We start from the raw sequence: 12,901 nt of genomic DNA on the forward strand, positions 1-12,901 counted from the left end.
AGCATCTGCCATGAGCCAAGCCCAGAGCTAGGCGGTAGGGATGCAGAGCTGAATCGATGTGGCGTCTATTCTCTTAAAGACGCAGACACAAATGGCAGCTGGCAAGTTCCGCCTTGCTGGAAAACCCTTTGAAGAGCAATTTAGACTTAACTAGGAAACTGAAAATAGAGCTCTCAAAATTTTCCTTTGCCTCCCAAGGAAATATCCACCCAAGACTCATTCCCTTTGTCCCTTCTGGTGCTGCCCCGGGCACACCTGATGATTTTATCTCTCAGATAACATCTTCCTGTCACTGGGATGATGTGCTAGGAGGGTTTCCTATTCTGGGATGCTTTTAAGGAAGGTAGGAACTAGTCAGCTCGGGGAAAGGATGGAAGGAGAAGAGCCAAACTTGGCTGGTGATGGACAGTTTAATTTGCAGACTCCTTTTAAATCATTGACAGCCCTTTCCGTGGTGACAGGTTTCCATTGTTTACCCAAAGTGGGACCTTTGCTGGGTGTCTGTGTGCTGGAGTCCTCTTTAAAATCGCTCTGTCGTCCACCACCCACCTTTAGGTAAGGTGCCAGAGCCATAGGCACTTTGCCCCTGTGTGGTGACGTAAGTGAGCCTTGGTGACCTCCTCCCCAGTGAGAATCCTGACATTGGAATGCTTTGGGTTTGCCTCCCCTCAAAACTTCCTGCTGTGCTCATGGCCCCTCTATAGACAGGCTACTCCAAGTCATGCCCTTTCTTAGACACAGCTGGGGCAGTCCAGTGCTTTGCAGCAGTGCTGAGGCAGACCCCATTTCTAGATGGAGTAGAAAACCAGGACACTGAAGGCCAAACCTATGTGGGATTCACTGGTGGGCATATAAGGTGGGACCTCTCTTAGAGACAGTGGTCATACACTGCTTGTGCAAGGTGCCTGGAAACTTCTGTTCCTCCTTATTTTCAACCTTCTTCCTCTCCCCAGCATTCTCTACTAGGATCAGGTAGGCTTGTGTGAAACATACTCTAATCCCATATGAGATCCTGAGACTCTGTGGGTATAGTTTGAGTACATGTTACATTCATTTTGGGGTATGGCAAGACATCAGGTAAGAGACAAGGGGCAGGGGATGGCAAATATAAGTATGTCTCTGCTTTGCATTGGGCTCTCTGCCTCCAAAGATGTTGCAGATACAGGCTGTATTTGTTACTTTTTCCATTGCTGTGATAAATACAACAAATAAGGCAACATATAGACGGATTTATTTGGGCTTATGGTTCCAGAGGAATAAAAATCTACCACTATCACAGTGGGAAAGTGTGGCAGCCCGCAGGGTGACTAGAGCAGCAGGCTAAGAGCTTGCATCTTAAACCACAAGCAGGAAGGAGGGAGAATGAGCTGGGAACAAGGTGCAGATTTTGGAACCGGGAAGCCCCCAGTGACATACCTCTTCCATGCACAGCTTCTAAGCCTGCCCAGATGTTGCCACGAACTGGAAACAAATTCCTGAAACTACCTGTGGTAGTAGTTCTCAACCTGTGGGCCATGACCATTAGAAAACACACATTTTCAATGGTCTTAGAAATCCTAACCATTAATCTATTTTTATTGTTACTTCATAATTGTAATTTTGTCCCTGAGTAATGTTTCAGTTCCCAAGATCATTTGAAATATGTGTTCTTTGATGGTTACAATCCACAGGTTTAGAATGGCTGTTGTAGGACATTTCAACCAAACCACCATACATGGCCAGGACAAAGACATGAGACTGGTGTCCCAGTGTTGTTAGGCTATAGAGAAGATCACAGTCTTCAGTTGCACACAAATACTTCTGTTCAGAGATGGAGCTCTGTGCTCTGTCGGGCTGTGCCCCTTTTCTGGAGAAGCTCTTGAGGTACAGAGATTGTGCCCCTCCTCTGGGGTGCTTAGTGCTGGCTCAGTAAGCAGTTTCTATGTGGAAACTTCATAGTGTCATAAACAATCCTAAATTGATTCTACTCAGGAAAGTTGCAGAGTGGGTTCAATGAATGCTGGTCTTGGCAGAGGCAGAGGGAAGAGAGACCTAAGAATAAGAGATCTGTATCAGGGAACAATGCTTAAAGAAAGCCCTTTGCCATCAGTAACTCCCCTAATCCTGATTCTTGGCCATGAGCCTGCATGCTTCTCACTTGATGCTCTATCCCCTATTTGGGCCAAAGCATCCTGCTCTAAAATCCCCTTTCCCAGTCTTTGTGGCCTCATGGGAAAGTCTCTCCCACTCATATTTAACTTGTAGTTTTATTTCTTCGGCCTACACATATGAAAGCATGTTAATTAGGGTTGTCTCTTAATATCTTCTTTTGTTCTATGTTATTTTATTAAGGCTTGATTTGGTGGTTGTGTCCTTAAAGATCACTGTTTGATGAGTTGCCCTCTTCTCTTCAGGAGCTTGTGGTATGAACTATATGTAGGGTTTTAAAGGATGGGAAACAACTAGGCTGGTGAGCTTGATGCTTGCATTTGGAGACAAAATGGATTCTTGAGGCTTAACTGTGGTCTTGGCTATTAGGAAGTGGTACCCTAGACACTGGTTTTCAGAATCTAAATGTGGAGATGTGTTTCTCAATCATCAGCGTCAGGGCTGTTTGAGATCCTTGTTGTTGTTGTTGTTGTTGTTTTTAAATGTTCCTCAGTCCCCAGACCAGGATCTACCCAGATTCAGGTAGATCCTTAGCATGTCAGCAAGTCCCACAGTTATTCAGATATGAGCAGTTGCCTTCCAAATGACTTAATCAGTTGATTTTCAAATAACCAGTGTCACTCAGAGCCATAGCTGATAAGGGGACATTCCTAGACCACAAAGGCATGATGACAAATAGGAAGGAAGTCCTTCTGTTGTCTTGTAAACCATCTCTGAAGGCAGAAATCAAAGAGAAGTACCCAAAATAATTAGTCTGAAATGAGAAGAACCTGTTTTAAAAGGTCATGGTTATTTTCATGAATTCCATCCATGATGGTCACACCATCATAATGGATTTGGTCTCACCAGAAAACTTCTCTGCAAAATATGGCATCTCATCTGAGCACAGTTAAAGAATTCCTAAGTAGGGGCATAAATGGCTCATAGTTACCACCCTTTTTCTCTTCACTAACTGACTTGTGCAGTGTTCAGTCTGTCCAGACATTGCTATCCTGTGATGTTTCACATGAAGAGTTAAGTGAATACCTTTCCTTTTGGTGGCAGCAGTAGTTAAAACTAACTTATTAATTTTAGAAAACTAAGTTAGAGACTCCATATTGGAGAAAGAAAACTGGCCTTGTAACTCATAAGCTGTCTGTTCCCAGGCCCATCACTGAACACAGGAATCTTGTTAGAGGCATCATGAGCCTTATATATTCCTGATACTCAAACTGCCTCATACTGTTCTTTGCGATGAGTCTGGCTACATGTGGACCCCACCAGCTTCATTCCACTGAGTATTTGTACAGAGGAAAAGGAGTAAATGGTACTTTAGCTACTTCCCTTGTTGCTACAACCAAATACCTGAGAAGAAGCAACTTAAGGGAGAATGGGTTTATTTTGGCTTATAGTTGGAGCAGATACAGTCCATCATGGTGAGGGCGTAGGGTAGTCATGTCCGTAGAAGTGGGAGGTGACTGATCATGTTGTGTCTGAGTCTGGAAGGAGAGAGAGAGAGAGAAAGAGAGAGAGAGAGAGAGAGAGAGAGAGAGAGAGAGAGAGAGAGAGAGAAGAAGAAGAAGAAGAAGAAGAAGAAGAAGAAGAAGAAGAAGAAGAAGAAGAAGAAAAAGAAGGAGGAGGAGGAGAAAGAAGAAGGAGGAGGAGGAGGAGGAGGAGGAGGAGGAGGAGGAGGAGGAGGAGGAGGAGGAGGAGGGAGGGTGGGAGAAATGAATACTGAATTCAGCCTCTTTCCCTTTGTCATTCTCTACAGGATCCTACCCAGGGAATAGTACTGCCTATAGATAGGTTGGGTCTTCCTAGCTGAATTAACCCAATCTAGAAACTCCCTTACAAACATGTCTAGAGGTTTGACTTCCAGGTGAAGTTGGAAGGAAGAATTTGTATAAAGGGGCTCTCACTTCTAACTTGAAGGGGAAAAAATCAATATTCAACAGAAGAACTCCAAAAGGGAATGAGTTGATTGTCCCTCCTTATGTTGCTAGGGAGCCTACAGTCATTCCTCCAACACACACACACACACACACACACACACACACACACACACACACACACACACGGCTGATAAAGTATCATAATTATATACTATTCTTTACTCTCTTCAAGGCTCCCACCTTAAATGTGGCTCCTAGCAATTACAAATCAATTAGAACCTGCAATCAGACCTCCAGTTTCCGAGTCTGTGTTTTTGCTCCACATAGACAAATTGCCCTTCTTCGTTTAAGGTCAGTTCAGGAAGGTCATTTGACAGTGAGTTGAAGTTAACTGGGACTAATTATGGATTGCACATCTGAAGCAAATCAGTGTCCTCATGAGGGATTATTCGTTGTTTCTTCCAGGCAATTTCTTTCCTCACACCCTTGGCTGTTATTTGTGTGGTGAAAATTATCCGGCGGACAGACAAGACTGAAATTAAAGAAGCCTTCTTAGGTAGAGTATTCACAGTTCTTTCTTTTGGGGCTGGGAATGATCTTAATTAGATAATCACATTTGAAAAAAAAATCTCATTTACACTCAACTGAGTTTTTTTTTTATTTTGGTCAAAATTAAACTGTGGAAAATGAGATAAGCTTAAAAGGAGTTGAGCCAATGGGCAGGAAAGGGCATCCACAAGCGGGAATTCTCAGAAGGTCACTTCCCTGCCCAAACTGCTTCCTCACAGTCTAGGAATGATGGCTCACACCTTTAATCCCTTCACTCCTGGACAGAATCAGGTAGGTTTTTGCAAATCAAGGTCTACATGGTCTACATAGGAATTTCAGGCCAGCCAGGGCTACATGGTGAGAACCCCCCTCTCTCTTAGAGAGAGAGAGAGAGAGAGAGAGAGAGAGAGAGAGAGAGAGAGAGAGTGTCAATCATACTGGGCTATTTTAGCAACCAAGGCAATTTAACCCATGTCTAGATATCCAGCTTTCTAATGCCCTGGAAAACTAAATTGGTTGATTTTAATATGTATATACTTTAAGTTGTCTAGACCTCCATCCCTAAGTCCTCAAGCTTGGGTTTAGCATAGTCTGTGGACTTGCCATCCTCTGGGTGGAAGTCTGAAACCTGAGGTTCCTTGTTGAGGGATGTGTTTGTTAGTTGCTGCTTTGTGATGAAAGCATACAGGACACTCCTCTCTTTTCTGAGCCAGGGAGTCTGAATGAGGCAAAGTATGTCTAAAGAACGAAGAACTGGCTTTATGTAACCAGGCTTTAGTTAGGTCTGCCTAGTTGAAAAGAATAATGTTAAGTTTCCCTTTCAAATTAACTCCAGTAAATAATGGGTTTAAAGACAGAGCTAAAATAAGTAATCTCATCAACTCCAAGAAAAGGAGGGGACAGCACAGCAGCACCCCATGGGGCTGCAACGAGGAGAGAGCTGGAATGCAAGGAGCCCAAGACCACGCTGTCTGAAATATGCCATCCCCTACCCCCTCCACTTCCAGTCTCCTCTACTGCCTAGCCTTGGTTTCTTAGGCCCCAGACCTTTGCTTATTGTGAGACCTGGGCTTACAGTGGTGTCACTTTCTCCCTGTGTATCTGACTGTTCAACTCTGGTGGCGCCCGCTACTTCCACTCTATTTCTTGGCTCCAGCCTTCTAGATGGAGACTTTTTCAATTGCTTCTCCAGGCTGAAGGTAAAGCCGAGACTCTAGCCAGCCTGAGGTAACATGCTCACCCTCTCTGATCAGGTGTGGTCTCCGGGGAGGTAACATGTAGACTGAGTTTGGTCACACGGCTTTGGTCTGGTGTTGTGATGACAAAGTTTGAAGAGTTTTCATGGGGATTGGAAACATTGTTACCTTCCTATACCTGGCTTTAGTGGTAGGGAAGTATTTGGATGGATGTTATTGTGGTCCTCAGAACATCATACTAGGAACCCTCTCTGTTGGCTTGGAAATCCCTTCACCTCACTTTATACTGTGGTTGCTCCCTCACATAGAGTCTCAAGATAAATGATGGTGGGTAAGAATGGTCTGTCACGTTTGTGGCTATACTTTCCTGCTGGCTATGGCGCTGTGTTCCTGGATGTCTCCAAGCATGCCTGGTTACCTCCTCCAAACATTTTCATTCTCGGCTAAATCTCCCTCAGGGTGATGCTTCAAAATTGAGCACCATACTCTGCCTCCTGTGCTGTAACTAAAAAGGAATTATTGGCTGTTCTGTTTGCTGAAATCAATGAGCTCCTGTCTGGAAAATGACGAAAAGCCAGCACTGTGCACGGGGGTTGCAAACATCCCATGCTTTCAGCAAGGTTTGGCAGTGAGAGGGGGAGACTTCAAACACCAAGGTCAGAGAACTAGATGGTTTCTAATCAAGCCTGGAATTCAGAACTGTCTTAGGAAGTGGGGTTTAGTGGTCATGTCCATTCTGTACTTCAGGGTCTTCAGAAGATTTAACATAGGCACTTAGTTATACCTGAGTCCAAGTGTTCCCCTCTGCTACATACAGACAAGAATGGCAGTCCCTATAGTATCTAGCTTATAGGCATTCAGGCTGTAGAATAGCCAGGAACTCTGTTGTGGAAAGACTGGAGTATTGGACTACCTAAAACTACAAACAAGCAAAACAAAAAAACCAACAGCAAAAGCTCTCAAATCCTCTGGCCAATATTCCATAGTACCCTCAATGCCAGCCCCTAGCAAGTCAACCTGTAGGACATGACACTTTGAATTTCATTCTCAGACAGTCTTGTTTGTGTTTCTGGCCCATCAGTCAAAATGGTCCTGTCAGATTCTATAAAAAACACCACATGAGTTAGACCCATGATGTTCTTGTTAGTCAGCAGGCACTCTTGTCTGGGGCCATGCCTTCCCCTGTCTATCCAGCCACCAAGCACCTTTCTAGAGAATACGGAAGGTTGGAGTAGATGCCTCATGAGAGGTCCCTGCAGCAGTACCCTGATTTTTTGAGGCCTGATCCCCAAGTACCTTGCCCATTGTATCAGATAAAAATTAATCAGTCGCATGTACTTCCAGAATGCCGAAGCAATTCCCACACTCTCAAATGTCATCACTCTTGCTTTCAATCCTTCTCTGTCTCTTTCTGGCATTTGGATCACAGAGCATATTTGCTGGTTGTCAGGTGTCTTAGTTGGTGTTTCTAGTCCTGCACAAAACATCATGACCAAGAAGCAAGTTGGGGAAGAAAGGGTTTATTCAGCTTACACTTCCACACTGCTGTTCATCACCAAAGGAAGTCAGGACAGGAACTCCCACAGGGCAGGGACTTGGAGGCAGGAGTGGATGCTGAAGCCATGAGGAATGCTACTTATTGGCTTGCTTCTCCTGGCTTGCTCAGCATGGGAGAGCCCAAGACTACTAGCTCAGGGATGGCACCATCCACAATGGGCCCTCCCACCTTGATCACTAATTGACAAAGTGCCTTACAGCTGCATCTCATGGAGGCATTTCTGCAAGGGAGGCTCCTTTCTCTGAGATAACTCCATCTTGTGTCAAGTTGACACACAAAATCAGCTCATACCTCGGGGTTTTCTAGCTCACTCACTTGAAACCTTTGGAAAGGGTATACTGTATTATGATAAGCCAGTGTGTATGAGGTGTATTGTGCTCTGGATCAATGGAGCTGTAGATGAAGTTCACACAAGTTTCTGTGAGATAAAGAGAGAGTGGCCAGTGATGCTTACTCATGGATGGCCTGTCTGCACTGAGGCCATACTCCTAGGCTAAGACTGAGTGGAACTCCCTTAGAAAGCATGGCAGGACCAACCCTAACAGGGAGGACTACCACCATCATTTCTGTGCACTCTCACGGTTACTTGTCAGGACTCTCAGAGAGAAGTCAACCCGGATAGCCTGGGGGAATTTCTCAGTTCTGCAGAAGAGGCCTCACCTCTGCTCTGAGTTTGTAGAAGAGAAGGAGGCTGACATTTCAGGCAGGAAAGATGTGTGTGTGTGTGTGTGTGTGTGTGTGTGTGTGTGTGTGTGTGTGAAGACTGTCGTCACCAGATCTTCCTGTGTCTCCACACTCAGACCCAGTCTATGCCCTGGCCCGCACACTGGGCCTTCTCATGGTAGTGCTGTAGGACCGACTCATGCTCAGCTCTCCAACAGGGACCTACCCCTTCTTTTCCACTCTATTTGTATATAGCCAAGAGTTCCTCATCCCCACTCAGGTGTTTGGTTTAACTTTTCGTTAAGTATCTACCCCAACCTTCCCCCTTCTTTCCATTTCTTACAACTTGCTAAAAGCAGGTGGCTCTGTCTTCAGCCCAGTAGCCCGTGCCCCGGTGACTGTGAGGGCCATGCTTTCTGCATGTGGTATAGCTCATCGGTCTCACTTCATGATAATGAGTCACTCACGGAAGGTCCTTCCCGAAAATGCCCCTCGACTGCTCTCATCTTAGATAAATCTCTGCTGGCATCAAGCAGTTAATATTTGCCAAAGAGGAGAGGCAACTCACATCTTTGACTAGTCAGCAAAGCAGAGAGCCTTCCTGGGCTTCTGCTGCTTACGTAAGACGTTTGACCCTCATCGCACTGACAGTGATGACTGTGCCTCTTAAGTCCCCCTAACAGATTGTAAGGGAGGGTCAAGGTTTTTGTAGGGAAGGGGTGGTGGGCAATTCATGCTGCTGCTCCTTTGGTTTGGTCTGGCCCCTCTCTGGCAGGTTTCCAGGCTACTCAGAGGTCCCTGAGCTGTATATTGTAAAACAATGTATTTCAGAAGTTCTTGCTAGTCTAGATGACAAAAGTCACCTCCTGGACTCACTCTCCACCGTCTTGGAAACAGTGATGGAGAGCTGTTGGCAGGTGATGGCTCAGCGGTGAGGCAGAGGCCTGGCTGGGCTGTCCGGCTCTTCAGAAAGATTCTGGCAGCTGCTCTGATTTGAATTATGTCTGAGGAGGTTGCCTGGAAGAAATAAGAAAGTTATGTGTTTTGCTACCAGTAAAAGAAATTCTATATGCTGTTGTATTAAATCTGTTTATATCAGGCTAGAAAGTGATAGATAGGTTTGTTTGTGAGGCTCAAGATTATGGCCAAGAAGGAAAGATAAATTCCTTGTCATAGGAATGTGGCATTTTATGGGGCAGGCTCCAGAGTTCTGCCCCAGTTATATTTGCCCTAGCCACAAGGCTTCTCTTTATGTTTCTAAAGTATCATTTAACAACACTGTGGTCACAAAATAAGTCTAATTACAGATGATGATGTTGGTGGTGGTGATGATGATGATAGTTGTGACGGTAATAAAAATGATGGTTGATGGTGATAATGATGGTGATGGTTGACAATGGTGATGGGAGATAATTGTGATAATGATGGTGTTGATGGTGGTGATAATGGTGGTGGTGGTAATTGTGATGGTATGTTGATGGTGATGATGATAATAATTATGGTAGTGATGGTGATGATACTAATGGAGATGATGGTGGTGGTGGTGGTGATGGTGATGATGATGATGGTGGTGGTGATGATGATGATGGTGGTGATGATGGTAAACGGTGGTTATAGAGATGATGATTTTTAAATTTGAGAACCAACTGTTTTTTTTCTCTGTCTGTTGGTTTTGCTTTACAGCAGTGTCCTTGGCTCTCGCTTTGAATGGAGTCTGCACAAACACTATTAAATTAATAGTGGGAAGGTAAGTTCCAAGAAGAAACACACAATGGCTTATACCACAAAGTTCAGCTGTGTGGCAAGTGCGAGTAGAGGACACCCAGAGGACAGGTTCCAGCCTGTCTCACTTCCCCTTAAATTGTTGCTCTTCTGGGATTTCTGACCTTCAATACAGATCTCTTCTCTCCTTTATATTGTGAACTCATTACTTGAGAGAGGAGCTCACGTGTAAGAGAGTGTGTCCATCAGCTGGCTGGGCCACAGCTTCTTTTGGCCAAAACCTGCTACTGGCATCTCTAGAGCCATCCACTGTTCTCCCAGCCTCTTGCCAGGCTCATTATTCACTTATCAGTTTTGGCCTTTAACAAATTAATCAGATCACTTATGTATTGTTCTCTTTGGAATGAGATGTATGGGTTGGCATTTCAGGTCTGGCTTTATGACCCACTTCCCTTACTGCTCCTGAAAAAAATAAATAGTCTTGAATCTCCTTTTGTTTTTCCTTCTCCTCTGACTGCTCCAGTAAAGGAGTCAGACTCGGCTAATGAAACACCCTGAACTGGGGTGTCCCTCCAGATTTCCCATGCTTAGCATGCACTTGGGGCCCAGATAAAGTGCTGATTCCTGGGCCTCGCCCCTTGAGGTTCTGGTTGAGGAGGTGGACAACCACATTAGGAAACACTGGCTGGGACTGAGGAAGACAGGACAGGAGCAGCTCTGAAAGGACACAGAGACACTTTCCTGAGATTCCAGAGCTAGGAAGATCAGTTTGAGTTTGTGTGTGACAACTGTGACTCAGTATGTCTGGTAAAAGAGAGGTATGCTTGCAGCATTAGCAAGCCTCACCCCTGGTCTGCACACAGCAGCGCTGGAGTAGAGCCACAGAGTAGTGGACTGGCACATTTCAGCAATACAGTCCTCACTCGAGCAGAACGTTCAGACTGTGGTGAAGTGCTGGGCATGAGATTCAATTCTGTGGCTCACAGCTTATGTTTGCCACTTATGGATCATGAATGACCTTGGCATGAGTACCATCTCCTTCAGCACCCTGACCCTGCTTTAAGGATTCTCATAGGGCACTGTATGCATGGTGGATATGCAGTGCCCCCCACAGCATCTTCACCCAAGGCTAAGTTAATATTAGCTCTGGATGCTCTGGAGGGCCTGGCTTCAGGGCCAGAATCACCCTTCTGTCCTCTAGAGATGTCTGTCCCACTCCTGCTTTAAACCAGAGCCACCAGCCTGGGTCACTGAACTCCTCACACTGTGTCACTGAGTTGTCAAGGTTCCCAGTCAGGTTGAAGGCTCTTACTTGAGGAAAGATAACTGACCACCAAAACTTGGCATGTAGAGATGTCATGGCCTAGCTTCTCAGAACCTGGGAGTAGGATCTAGATTGGCCGAGCAGTAGATCAAGACAGGAAGTCCTCTCAATTTTGTTGATACAATGCTTAGGTGCCTCTAGGAAGTCCCACTACAGAGCTCGCCTTTGGCCAGGTATTGATTTCTCCCTTTTACAGATGTGGAAATGTGGCTGGGGAAGGTTGAGACCGCCCTCAGGCTACAAGCCTAGCTCCAACTCAGACCTTTTTGACTCCAAAGACTGAGAATTTCCTCAGCAACTGAGTCTGAAGGGCTCTTAGGGAACTCCCGTGGAGGACGACAGAGGGGGCGTGCGGACGGGCAGATTGTGTGGGGAGGAGGGAAGAGCTTGGGGCTCATTGTGATGGCAGTGTTGTATATTGAAAATGTCCATGGTGTCTTTTGTAGACCTCGCCCCGATTTCTTTTACCGCTGCTTTCCAGATGGGGTAATGAATTCAGAGATGCACTGCACAGGTGACCCTGACCTGGTGTCGGAGGGCCGCAAAAGCTTCCCCAGCATTCATTCCTCCTGTAAGTCCAAGGAGAAGACACTCTGGTCCTCCTGCTCACTTGCTTTGGGTGTTTAAGTGGAAAGGATGGTTTTGGTACTTGAATGTTAGCACGGTGTAGTTTTCGTCACTGTGGGATGGATGGTTTAAAGAAACAGTGTTTTTGGAAAGTCATGAAAGCCTGCAGCCAAAGCTCCAGATTTTACACAGTGCTGTATTGTTGTATGTGTTGCTTTTGTGAGCTTGGAAGAGTGTGGCATGAGAGGCATGAGACATTTCACCCTCGGAAGCTATGACACAAGAATTTGACAGTGCAAAGGGAATTTACCAAGCTCCTTGACAACCAGTGTTCAATTCAGCGTTGTATCTGGAATTTTTAAATTAAGAACAAATATGTAACACACGTGCATATAAAATGCATATGAAAATATGTATGTATGCACACGAACCTCAATGTGTTGTTTCACTCTAGGTGCTAAAGCCCAGATCAGCTTTACACAAAGGCTAGTCTGAACCAGCAGCAGAATAGCATAGCAGAAAAAAACAAAACCAAAAAAATAAGAAACCCCACAGATCTCTGAATTGTGACACATCCTGGCTCTGCCATGTCTTGGCTCTCGAACGTCACCTTTCTGAGCCTCAGGTCCAACTGTGTTAATGGAAATAGGAATGCCTCCATTCTCAGTAGAAGTGAGGATTAAAGTCAGAGATCATAATTACTAATATTTCTGGAGCATCCTTCAAAACCAGAATGTGGAAGTGCATTGCTTTATGTAATCCCTCAAGGATCAGGCACTTGGGCTTTGGACTTGTCACAGTAGCTCTCCCTGTTAGTAGTTATTACCAGAGCTGGTGTCTCCATTCGCTCTAGTGGGGCTTACCATCTAACTCAGATACCAGGCACTGGTCCTAGGAATCCAGAGATAAACAAAGCAAAATATAGCCCTGGGAAGTCCACAAGTGTAGCAGGATGTCTGTGATGTTGTGACTCTTGGGATAATTGAAGGCAGACTATGGCTTCAGGTGACTGCTTGGAACAGGAAAGACGCCTGTCAAACTGTGAAGTCCTTGGTTCTGAATAGGTCTAATCATTTACTTTCTGAAAGCCTCTTATCTTAATAGGATTTTTTTCTGAATCCTATGACAAAGATGCACCTTACTGGTGAGTGGCTGAGCTGAGAAACATCTTAAAGCTTCTTTGAATGGACATTTTGCCCAGAGACACTGGAAACTTGGGTCTGCCAATGCTCTATGGGGGCGGCAGGCACTTTAAGGCGATCACTATCAACAGTTGTTGCAGCTCTGTAGCCTGTCAGCAGGA

General features: G+C 45.3%; 1 protein-coding gene across 3 annotated transcripts in view; it reads left to right on the plus strand.

The window, feature by feature from the left end:
* Plpp4 (phospholipid phosphatase 4) overlaps nt 1-12,901 on the plus strand; it is a 124,944-nt gene that overhangs the window by 54,794 nt on the left and 57,249 nt on the right. The window contains exons 3-5 of one of the 3 annotated variants that reach the window (XM_034510478.2): nt 4,485-4,575; nt 9,669-9,732; nt 11,478-11,602. In XM_034510478.2, coding sequence (XP_034366369.1) covers nt 4,485-4,575; nt 9,669-9,732; nt 11,478-11,602 — 280 coding nt within the window. Of the gene's footprint in view, nt 1-4,484; nt 4,576-9,668; nt 9,733-11,477; nt 11,603-12,901 lie in introns of those variants that run through there. The other 2 variants (XM_076911427.1, XM_076911425.1) reach the window with 2 other exon arrangements.

This window comes from Arvicanthis niloticus, chromosome 1, assembly GCF_011762505.2.
Source record: "Arvicanthis niloticus isolate mArvNil1 chromosome 1, mArvNil1.pat.X, whole genome shotgun sequence".
In the NCBI taxonomy this organism is placed as follows: Eukaryota; Metazoa; Chordata; class Mammalia; order Rodentia; family Muridae; genus Arvicanthis; species Arvicanthis niloticus.